Here is a 12449-nt window from a genome sequence, read left to right on the forward strand (position 1 = left end):
TCAGGTGGCTTCCGTCAAAAGGAAGACAGGTAGTTAACTATGAACTCTTCCTCCGATTTGATCTGATTTTCTTGAATTTCATGAGCCTTTTGCGACCACCCTTCTCTGTGAAGTGTGCACTTCACAAATATTTGAATACTTGCCCTGTGCCGGGTCTTGGGGGTGTATGTGGCCCTGCCATTGAGGGGAGGGAACACAGCTAGAGCAGCGTGGTGTGACACATTGCAGGAGGTGCAGAAGCAGGTGGATAAGGTGTGGGACGGGAAAGAGAGGGAACCTGAGGAGGTGAAGGCGTTGAGGGAGTTGAAGGGGAAGGAGCTGGCTGTCGAAGACTCGGGGTAATGAGTGTGCAGTGTCCGGGGCAGGAGTGGTGTGTGCGCCAAAGCCCCGAGGCTGCACGATGTTCCGTCTGGGTGTTGAAGGAAAGGAGGCCTGTGCACCGGGGCATCGTTTGAAGAAGGGGTCGGAGAGGTGGCCCGAGGACGCAGGCCCAGGTCATTTGGGGGAGACTAGAAATGCGTCGGCAAAAACTTGGGAGTATAGTTGACAGACAATGTTAGTTTCAGGCGGACAGCATAGAGGTTCGACAAGTTTATACCTTGTGCTATGTGGGTATTAGGCTCAGTGATAAGTCTTGAGAAAGATGAATGCCACATGAAATCACTCATTTGTACCTTTTTAGGATATCATATGAGAAACAGGTTTTGAAGGAAGTGGCGGGAAGAAACCAAGAATTGGCTTTGGGGGTGGGTTACTTTGGAGAGGCTGCTGTATGGACGGCATTGGATGGCGGGAAGGCTAGAGTGCTTCTGGCCTCCCTCTGAGACAGCACTAGCCCTAAAAATTGGTTCCATGTCATTTAGCCCTTAGTCATTGACTCTCTTGTATTTTTTTCTTCTTTCAAGCATCTTGGTCTTGTAGTAATGACCTACTTGTCTTATCCTTGGCTCACATAGTCCTACTATGTGTTGGTAACTCATTGATTAGTAGAAAGATGGAACATCTCCCCTTACTTCTGTTTCTATCCCCTCAAGCCTATCACTCGGTAAAACTGGGACACGAATTAGATTTTTTACACCAAGGTGTGCATGCCTCACCTTCCCCTCCCTGGCAGCAGACGTGGCTAGTCTCTTGGTTTTGAGGCGAGAAACAAAATTCCCGACAGATGGAATCATGTTTACCGTGTGGAATAACTTCCCACCCCACGCCCCAAACAAGATGAAATTAGTTCACCCACTTGAATGGTGTGACTTTTATTCCAACACATTTCATTTTAGATGATCTTTTAAGTGGGTGGGTATTTTTAAAGGGTTGTACGGAGGTAGTGAGGAATGACCTGCCGTGTTGCTAAAACAGAGCAGATGCTTGCCTCCCCAGCTGAAAATCTGCCCAGCATGACTAATCCTGGCAGCTGCCCAGGGCCCCCCTCTCCCCACCTGCTATGTGGCCAGTCAGCGTGTGATCAGAAGGGATGCCTGGGGCCGCAGATTAGCAGCTCTTGAGAAATAATGGGCTCTGAACGTCCAGCTCTGTCCAGGTCACTTGCAGACTGTGGTTCGCCCACTGCTGGCTCCAGGTGGTCCCCAGGAGCCACGAAGCTGAGCTGTGGACCAGAGGCAGGAGGGCGGAAGTTAGAGGACCAGCCTCTGCAAGCTTGAAGAGCATCTGCTCTGTAGCCCAGACCGTCCCTGATGTATCCGGCTGGCCGAAATCCACCTGGCAGTGCTCCCCCACCCTCCTACCACCAAAGTCCAAGAGTGTGGGTTTAACTACGGTGGCAAGGGATGAAAATAAATTCATTCTCTTTGGAACCGCAGTGTCCTTAACCCCCCGCTTCTACCTTACTGCTCGCTTGTACGCTCCGCTCAAGGTAGTCAGACTCCGTAGTGTTCCTCGGAGAGGTTTCTTCTTCAGTGTTGCCTAGTTTAGTTGGGATCAAACGCACAAAACATAAAACTGGTCACGTTAACCATTTTTTAAATGCACAGTTCAGTGACATAAAGTCCTCTGACATTGTTGTACCACCATCCATGTCCAGAACTCTTGATCTGGCGAAACGGAAACTGTCTCCATTCTGTGCTAACTCCCCCCACCCCCCCGGCCCCGCCAGCCACTGGTGACTCTGTTCCACTTTGTGTCTGAGCGTGACGGCTCGGCTCTCGGTACCTCCTAGAAGTGGAGTCCTACTGTATTTGTCCTTCTGTGTCTGGCTAGTTTCACTGAGCACAATGGAAGATACTTTATATTTAAGCCTATGGGAAACTTCTTGGAAAAGGATAGCGTCCTCTCTTTCTTCCTGCATCCGTGATGGGTGCAAAGTATCCAGGAGTGCCAACCCTTAACACAGTGCTGCTTTCCAGCTGGACCAAGCATGTTTGTATCTGTTGGCAAACCTTGGTGATGTGGAGTTTCCTCCTTGTTTGCCTCAAGTAGAGAGTTGAGCCTGGCAGGCCTTCTGTCTCCTGCTTCCACCTCCCTTGTAACTCCTGCCCTCTAGTGGCAGGGAAAATGCCCTGTTTCCATGGTTTTGCACTTAAATTTTTTTTAAATTTTAATTTAAATTCTAGTTAGTTAACATGGCAATGTTGATTTCAGGAGTAGAATTCAGTGGTTCATCACTTACATACAACACCCACTGCTGCTCATCACCAGTGCCCCCCTTAATACTCGTCACCCATCTAGCCCATCCCCCACGCACCTCCTTCCATCAAGCCTCAGTTTGTTTTCTATTGTTGAGTCTCTTATGGGTTGTTTCCCTCTCTCTTCCTCCTCCTCCCCTAAGTTCACGTGTTTTGTTCCTTAAATTCCACATATGGTGGGGCACCTGAGTGGCTCAGTTGGTTAAGCAGCCAACTCTTGATCTTAGCTCAGGTCTTTATCTCAGGATTGTGAATTCAAGCCCCATATGGTGCTCCACACTGGGTGTGGAGCCTACTTTAAAAAATTTTTTTCCACATGAGTGAAATCATATGGAATTTGGTTTTTGTTCTTTTATTCCCCCCCTAGGATTTTGAGAATGAGAGCGCACGCACGCTTGCCCAAGGGGTAGGAGGGGCAGAGGGAGAGGGAGAAACAGATTCTCTGCTGAGCAGGGAGCCTGACACAGGGCTCAATCCCAGGACCCTGAGATTATGACCTGAGCCAAAGGCAGATGCTTAACGACTGAACCACCCAGGTGCCCTGGAATTTGTCTTTCTCTGAGTGACTGACTTTGTGTAGCATAATACACTCTAGCTCCATCCACGTTGCTGCAAATGGTAAGACATCGTTCTTCTTGATGGCCGAGTACTATTCCATTGTATATTTATACCACATTTTCTCTATGCGTTCGTCCGTTGGTGGACACTTGGATCCTTTCCGTAGTTTGGCTATTGTTGATAATGCTGCTGTTAATATCAGGTTACACATACCCCTTTGAATCTGTAGTTTTGTATCCTTTGGGTAAATACCTAGTAAAGCAATTGCTAGATCATAGGGTAGCTCTATTTTTAACTTTTTGAGGAACCTCCATACGGTTTTCCAGAGTGGCTGCACCAGTTTGCATTCCCACTAACAGTGTAAGAGGGCTCCCCTTTCTCCACATCCTCGCCAACATCTGTTGTTTCCTGTGTTGTTGATTTTAGCCGTTCTGACAGGTGTGAGGTGATACCTTATCGTGGTTTTGATTTGTATTTCCCTGATTATGAGTGATGCTGAGCATCTTTTCATGTGTCTGTTAGCCATCTGGTTGTTGTCTTTGGAAAAATGTCTAGGTCCTCTGCCCATTTCTTAACTGGATTATTTGTTTTGGGGGTGTTGAGCTCGATATGTTCTTTATAGATTTTTGGGTACTAGCCCTTTATCTGATATATCATTTGCGAATATCTTCTCCCATTCTGTAGGCTGCCTTTGAGTATTGTCGACTGTTTCCTTCGCTGTGCAGAAGCTTTTTATCTCAATGAAGTCCCAATAGTTCATGTTTGCTTTTGTTTCCCTTGCCTCTGGTGACATGTCTAGCAAGAAGTTGCTGCGACCAAGGTCAAAGAGGTTGCTGCCTGTGTTCTCTAGGATTTTGATGGTTTCCTGTCTCCCATTTATGTCTTTCATCCATTTTGAATTTATCTTTGTGTGTAGTATAAGAAAGTTTCATTCTTGTGCATGTTGTCCAGTTTTCCCAGCACCATTTGTTGAAGAGACTGTTTTTCCATTGGATGTTCTTTCCTGCTTTGCCAAAGATTAGTTGACCAGAGAGTTGTGGGTCCATTTCTGGGTTCTCTGTTCTGTTCCATTGATCTATGTGTCTGTTTGATCTATGTGTCCGGTCTATGTGACAGTGCTATACTGTCCTGATACCTGCGGCTTTGCTTTTCTTTTTCAGGATTGTTTGGCTATTTGGGGTCTTTTGTGGTTCCATACAAATTTTAGGATTGTTTGTTCTCACTCTGAAAAATGCTGGTGGTATTTTGATAGGGATTGCTTCGGATGATATAGACATCTTAACAATGTATGTTCTTCTAGTCCCCGAGCACGGGCTGTTTTTCTGTTTCCTTGTGTCCTCTTCAATTTGTTTCATAAGTGTTCTATAGTTTTCAGAGTACAGATCTCTACCTCTTTGGTTAGGTTTATTCCAAGGGATCTTATGGTGTTTGGTGCAATTACAAATGGAACGGATTCCTTGATTTCTTCTGCTTCATTGTTAGTGTGTAGAAATGCAACAGATTTCTATACATTGATTTTTATATCCTGCTGAATTTGTGTATTCGAGCAATTTTTTTTGGTGAAGTCTTTCAGGTTTTCTACATAGAATATCATGTTGTGTGCAAACAGTGAAAATTTGACTTCTTCCTTGCCGATCTGGATGCCTTTTATTTCTTTTCATCGTGTGATTATGAGGCTGAGACTTCCACTGCTATGTGAAATAGTAATGGTGAGGGTGTACATCCTGTCTTGCTCTTGACTGTAGGGGGAAAGCTGGTTTTCCCCGTCAGGAGGATTTTAGCTCTGGGTCTTTGGCACATGGCCTTTATGATGTTGTGTACGTCCCGTCTCTCCCTGATTGTTTCCTGCCTGGGTTCGTACCCAGTGTCCCACAGCCACCTTCCTGGCAAGTCTGCCCTGTGTGCAGGGGCCTCCCTGAGTGTGTGTGAGAGGAAGACGGGCATACCTGAGCTTGAAGGAGCGGGACGTGCCCCACCTGTGTCTCTACATACCCACGCCCTTGAGCGTTGGCGGGGCCAGGGCGAGAGGGTGGATGGAAGCCTGCATCTGTTAGTAAAGGCATACTTCCTCAAAATTTAAGTGAAACTGACAGTGCTAGTTTTTGAAAATGAAAACATCTAATATATTACAAATATACTTGCAACTCTCCATTATTCCATCTCCATCTGGCTGCCAGCGTAAAGAACCATTATCTTTAAGCAGGTTGTACCTGTATGTATATATAAACCTAAGAGGAACGTGAATTATGGAGTATTGCAAAATCTTCCTCATGTCGTGTTGCCATGGTTGCAAACACTGTGCCTGATTTGTGAGTGCCTCTGGAGCCTGAGGGCCTGAGGGGAAACAGGGAGCTGGACATTGGGCCTGGTATTGGTATTTCCACGTGTGAATTTTCTTTGCAGTTGTGCCCTCTGAAAGGCAGGATGAATGTGCTCATTTGCCTTTCCTTTAAGCGTCCTGACTGCCCAGCTCCTCCCCACCCTCCAAAGCAGTGTCAGTCTCTGGCTTTGGCAGAGTTCCCGTCCATAGACCTTCAAGGCATCTGGAGGCCATTGTGTTACTGTAAGGATGTGGGGCAAGCGGTGTGCAGAAGCATTTTCCTGGGGCCTAATGAGTTAGTCACAGGAGTGTGTGTTGAGGGATGCAGATCTCACTGTGTCAGCACTGAAGCCTGATGCCAAGTGGCAGAGTGACCACGTGTTCTTTCATAAGCTCCTATTTTGTGTGTAAGATGATGGAGCCCTTGAAGATGCAGGGCCCAGGGAAAGGCCCCTCTTACTCAGGTCTAAGGACGGTGCCAAACATGTCAAGCTGTTACAGCCAGGAGATTGCCAACCGGATTCTTTATGTTAAGATGCAGATGTTGCAGAAGAGCTGGGACCACTGTACTTGACCGTTGGTGCACTTGGACCTGTGCACCTGGAGAATGCCCACAGGTCTTGTCAACCCGGTTCAGAGGAAGTGTCGGCTATATGCACGTCTGGCAAAACTAGAGCTGAGAGTGGTAGATACTCTTGTCTCAGAACGTCTTAGTGATTTTGATTACTAGGTTTTTCTTTTTGCTTTACTGGTTATTTCTGTTCTTTTACTATTTGTTTGGTCACCTAATAATTTTTTGCCTTCAGTAGCTCAACAATCCACAGTTGAGACAGTCTTTGTTTAGATGGCAAGAATAATATGACAAAGACAGTATTTATCCTGTTTAAATTGTACGTATACAAAAAACATTTAAAGTTATGAAATAAATGGCACATAAAGATCTATTGGTAATATTGTTACCAGTGCAGTTAGTTATCTTGCCTAACGTAGTAGGTTATACTTTTCTAAAGGAAATATTTTTGTTGCAAAATACACATAACCTAGGATTGATCCTCTCCACCGTGTTCTGACATGTGCAGTCAGGGGCATTAAGGGTATTCACACCGCTGTGCGATCATCACCAGCTTCCATCTGAGAGATCGGTCTCCTATTACCATTGCCCTTTTCCTCCACTGTGTTGGGGATCTTTTCTGTCAGGATATTTTGCCCAGCTGCTTCTGCTCAGAGATGGGTGAAGCAGTGATTTCTGCCCCCGGTCCCCCCAGCCCCCAGCACAGGGACACTTGGCAGTGTCTGGATACCTTTTGGGTTGTCCTAAGGAGGGTGATCTGCCACTAGCCTCTGGCAGGTAGAGGGCAGGGCTGCCGCTAAGCACCCTAGAATGCCCAGGGCAGCCGGTGCCCTCCCCCCATCCTAAATGCAGACAGTGTGGAGGTTGAGGAAACCCTGGATTAAGCCCATAGAGAAAATGGTCTGGATAGTTCATTGCTGAGACCCAGCAAGTCAAAAGCCAAACTAGGACACCACGATTCTAACAGAATGTCTAAGCTGTGTTTCCTGCAGTAACTTGGAATCAAAAAGATCAACTTGGACTGCGTGTTTTTATGCTGCTGTCATTTTGTTTAAAATTCACACTTCCTGTTTTATATTTTCCTTTATGGCCCTTTTCTTCCCTTAATTGTATCACCATTTATTCATGATTCATTAAAAGCAATTGATTGATGATATGCCAGGGTCTGGTTATACAGCAGTGAAAACAGCACGTCTGTTCCCTTGTGGGGGCTTCCGGTTTAACTTGTAATGTGTGTAATACATACGGAAGTATACGGTTTAGAAAATGAAAAGGTCAAGGCCAGGAATCTTTGGAAATCTATTAGAAACTTGGTGAGATACTTGACTGTACCTCCACTGTACCTTTTACACTCTCCCCAAATGCACTCTGTCTTTGAAACCCCCTTGGGCAGCTACTTCTGAGTTCCTTGTTGACTTCTCAAAGCAAGAACACGTACCGTGGTAGAGACCATACCTAAATGCTCCACCTTGGTTCTCAGCCCATTTCAACTTGTCTGTTTGGGTGCCAGAGTACGTTATGTGTAGCCTTTCAGGGTCAACACCAACCCCTTGCCAGCTGGTAGCCGTGTTCTTACTAGCTTCCTTTTCTCTAGATCTCTTAGTTCTATGGGGTAGAGGAGGAGGAAGAAGTTGGCTTTATCTACCATATATGCTGTTTCTTAGCCCCAAATCTTTGTGTTGGGAGTTGTCATTCAAAGATGTTTCTAGGATTATGTTCTCTTTATGTAGTTCCGTGTAACGTGAGTTAGAATTGATGTGAGACAGGTCATGAAAAAACCCAAAATGCCATTCAGCTAATATTTTTTGAGCACCTACTAAGTACTCTAAAACCCTAGACCCACAGAGCATAGAGCAATCTAGACCGGTGTCGTCCAGAAGAACATTGTGGTACCGTGGAATGTGGTCTATCTGTATTGGCCAGTATGGTAGTCACTGGCCACAGGTGTCTATTGGGCCCTTGAAATAGGACTAATGTGGCTGAGAAACTGAAGTTTTGGTTGTATTTGATTTCAACAGCCACATGTGCTACGCTACTGGAAAGTGCAAGAATGGACCAATCCCCTAGGCTCTTACTCTATATTCTCAAGCTTTGGCTAGTCCCAGTATGCTAGGTGAGGAGCAATTGGAGATGGCCATCTATTCCTCATCTCAAGGGGGAGGTCGAGGCTCGTTCCGGGTGGGTGACTGAGAATTAAATCTTGTCGTGAGTGTTAACATTGAGTTCCCTCCTCACCTCCAACGGCCCAGTTATTACACTGTGAAGTCTTTTGTGCCGGGAAGTTTTCATGGTCCCTGATCACATCCCAAATACTTAGATTTCAAATGAAACCATGTTGGCTGTGAACGTTCGATACTAACAGCAGTGTTAGAATCAAAATCCTATTAAAAAAAAAAAATCCCCTGACGTGTTTCCTTCCCGGCTCCCCTCTGGATGTCCGCACACCCAGGATCGGTTCCGTTGAATGCTGAGCTTGCGCCTCCGCTGTCCCTGCTGCCGCTCTGGGTGTTTTTACTGATCAGTTCTGTAACCAGGACCGCTGGCTTATTTGTGGACCTTATTTTCACAAAATCGCATGTGTGTTTCCCTCTGTGCGCTTGGGGAAGGGTTTTTGAGGGAGTGTTTCATCTGCGGAAAGATGGAACACCAGCGTTTCTGTCTCAGGGTTAAAGACTTGGAGCTCAGGTCCCCGCTTTCTAATCTGAACAATGAGGGGTTGAGCTAGGTGAGCCCTGCGGTTCTGTACTTGGCTACGTCCTGCGCTGCGAACCAGGGGTGGGAGGCCGGTGCAGAGCCACATGGGACACGCAGAGCGCACCTGCTGCTCCAGGGGTGAGGGCGTCTCCATGGGGAGAGGGAAGGTCGTGTTAGAGTCCCAGTGACACCAGTGACTCAGCTAGAGGTGAAAGGTGGCGGGGGGAGCCATCACCCCTAGAACCTAAAATCTCAACATACTCCATTTCTCGTTGCCTACCTTCTGGAAATATTTGATAAAAGACCTTTTCACAAAAAGAAGAGCTTTGACCCACACACCCCCCTCCACACACACCCCGACACACCCAATAGGAACCTATACAAAGAAAACCTGTCATGGCTAAAACTGTTGATAATTTGTGAGGATGTCATTCCACAGAGAATGACGTAGTTTAACAGAGTTTTCAAAAAAAAAAAAATCTTCATTCTGTAACCAACCTCTTCGTAAATTCAGCAGGATGCTGTGGGTAGCGGCTTGCCTATAAATACAGGTGTATGTCAGGTTTTACTTTCATGATTTATAGATTGTTGAGATCTTGGCCCATTTGTGAAATTGTCTCCTGAGGCCAAGAAAGAGTCTATTCATGAAAGGGTCTGACGGGGTGTTGCCAGCCGCCTTCTAAAAGGCCAGTCCCTCTGAACCTGTGCCATAGGCCTGTTTGGCCGCATCCTTAGTACTGAAGGTCTTACCAGTCTCCATGCCTTTGCTTACATGGTGGGTAATGGTGCCACTAATCCATTACTTGCATTTCTTTGGTTAATGGCAATCTAATAGTTTTTCACATTCTATGTAGTTCTTTTTGTGGCTTGTATCCTGTACGTTATTTTCTCTTGGGGTATTGCTTTTCTTTTTGGCTTTTAAAACTTTGGTTACTAAGATCGATTCTGTTACGTAATGCAAAATCCTTGTTCCCTTCTCTCATTTTCTGCATGTGCTGTGTTTTATGATGGCTTAAAAATTCTATTGATAGTCAAAATACAAAAATTTTGCAACATACTTCTGACTCTTGCATCATTCTTTAAAAGTACTTCACTTCCGAAACTTTAAAACTACCTGCCTACATTTTCTCATTTTGGTGGTGTTTTTTTTAAATCTGAAACTCACTTTGTATGAGGGGATGAGAATAGAACACTGGTTCAATTTTTTTTTTCCCCCTAAATAGCTTCAAGTTTACCTACTGCTGTTATAGGGGAAATTCCTTTTAACAACTTTCTTCCGTGTTATGAACAGATTCTCCTTCTGTGCCTGCATTTATTTCTGGATCTGCTATTAGGTTTCATCTGTCTGCCGATTTTAGCACCGTTACTCTGCTTGCTGGCTCTAATATACCTTAAGGTCTGGTTGTGCAAGACCATCTAAAAGTGGGACAGGAGAGAACATTGATATTTATGCTCTTTAAAAAAAAACCTGTTATTCCAGTAAATTGAGGCTATGCCCATAAAATTTCCTGAAAGGCTTATATAGAAGAGTGGTTCTTTTTTTTTTTTTTTTTTTTAAAGATTTTATTTATTAATTTGACAGAGACAGCCAGCGAGAGAGGGAACACAAGCAGGGGGAGTGGGAGAGAAAGAAGCAGGCTCCCAGCGGAGGAACCTAATGTGGGGCTCGATCCCAGAACGCTAGGATCACGCCCTGAGCCGAAGGCAGACGCTTAACGACTGCGCCACCAAGGCGCCCCAGAAGAGTGGTTCTTAAAATATCTATACCACCTGTCTCAGAAGTACTTGTGGATTTTTTAAAATTTCAGATTCCTGGGTCCCACCCCAGACTCTGCCTACACATGAGTAGTGTTTGGGAAACTGTTTTTACAAGCTCTCAGATTTTAAAGAACACCATAAAAAATTTAGATAAAACAGTGTAAGCCATAGCCAAGATTCTCCTGTTTACACACTAAAGAACATCATCTTTTTATTACATAAATATGTATATCCATGAGTCAGTTATAAATATATCCTGTCAGTAAACCTCTTTTGAGTACTCCCGTCCAAGTGTTATGCTAAGGACACAAGGATAGCACCTTGCATTTGAAACTTCCTGAAGACACACGTGTATATATCTCAAGCTTCTATTATATATTAGATCAGAGTAAAATGATTCCCCTGGAGTAGCTGGTAGTCAGCTTGTCAGATACATGTGTGACTTGAGGGCATATATGCAGAGCAGTTAGTTGCAAGGCAATCCCAATAAAAAGCGAATGGGTTGGTTGATGGGGGAGAGGAAAGCAACAGCCTTAAATGGGGCCAAAGAAGGTTTGTGGCATGGGAGGAGGAGCAGTACTCTTATTGCAACCAGAATGAAAAATGTATTAACTCAACAAGCCAGTAGAATATGTCATTAAATCTCATTGTGCTTCCGAATCTCTCGTGTTGTTCATTCATTTTATCTCCGTACACTGGATTTACCTGACCAGCAAGTACCTGTCTGGGCTGGTCTCTTATGGCAAGACCAGCATTTTGTTCAGTTGGCCCTTCTTTAAAATGGGTTATTGGTCTTCACGACTTATGATCATGTTAGGGCAGTGATCCTAGCCCACATGCCAGGACATTGGGTGCAGGCTACATGGTTCCTAACCCTGCCTTTTTGTGTCTGTTCCTTGCATTTCTTTAGATTCGGGAATACCCCATTGATGTCCAAAGCAACCAGCTGCCTTTTTTGCGGAATCCGGATATCCTGGTGGGAGAAAATGACCTAACTGCCCTTAGCTACCTACACGAGCCTGCAGTTTTGCATAATTTAAAGGTCCGTTTCCTGGAGTCGAACCATATCTATACTTACTGTGGTAAGTGGTGTCCATCTTTTGGCTGCATGGGTTTGAAAGTACTTACAGTCTTCAGACTTTATGTGGTCAACTCTCTAATAGTTAGGAATCCTACTAGCATTCTCGCAAGTACCTCTTATCTGAGACCCTTGAAAGGTTTGCAATCAGAGAATGTGGCTTAATTAGGCTGCCCTACATCTCTGTGGGATGATTGGTGTTAATCACAGCTCAACCAGGGAAGAAATGGACCACACCATGTGGCTTGACTGACTTCGGCGTAGTCCTAGAGTCTGTAGGAGAGGAGTAAAGGCATCCCAGGGTCCTAGCTCAGGGGTCTGTTGTCCTCACCGAGCGCACTCCTGGAAATGGATGCCCAGCTGGCTTCTGTTCTCAGCCTAAGGCTGCTGTCTTTGGCCCTTTTCCTTGCCATGTACGAACGTCGTGCATGATGAATATTTGTCGAATTCATGAGCAGAAAACATGACAAATGTTTTAAAATAAAAGTTCTGAAATTCTCAGTTTTGTTTTTCTTGAAACTTCTCAATTTCCCACATTGCAATTTTTTTTTTCTTTTTTGAGTATGAAGTGGTGTGGTGAAAACTAGAGCCCTGTAAATCATTGTCTGAGGAGCAGACCCTTTCTCAGGGTCTGGCCGAGCGGTCAGGCCACAGGCTGCTTTGTGGGGGGGTCGTTCCTGCTGTGCTTCAGAGTCCTGGTCTTCTGTGTTGATCACAAGGGGGGAGCCTCAGGACCAGAGTTCGTCTCACTGTGCTATTCCACTTCGGTTTGGAATCGGTTGGTTGGCTACTAAGTTCCGGTGAGCTTTTCTGCTAGACTTCAATGCTTGA

General features: G+C 45.3%; 1 protein-coding gene across 2 annotated transcripts in view; it reads left to right on the plus strand.

The window, feature by feature from the left end:
* MYO5B (myosin VB) overlaps positions 1-12449 on the plus strand; it is a 345182-nt gene that overhangs the window by 147883 nt on the left and 184850 nt on the right. For both annotated transcript variants that reach the window (XM_026496295.4, XM_026496293.4), the window contains exon 3: positions 11451-11622. In XM_026496295.4, the coding sequence (XP_026352080.3) occupies positions 11451-11622 (172 nt within the window). The remainder of the gene's footprint in view (positions 1-11450; positions 11623-12449) is intronic.

This window comes from Ursus arctos, unplaced genomic scaffold, assembly GCF_023065955.2.
Source record: "Ursus arctos isolate Adak ecotype North America unplaced genomic scaffold, UrsArc2.0 scaffold_17, whole genome shotgun sequence".
In the NCBI taxonomy this organism is placed as follows: domain Eukaryota; kingdom Metazoa; phylum Chordata; class Mammalia; order Carnivora; family Ursidae; genus Ursus; species Ursus arctos.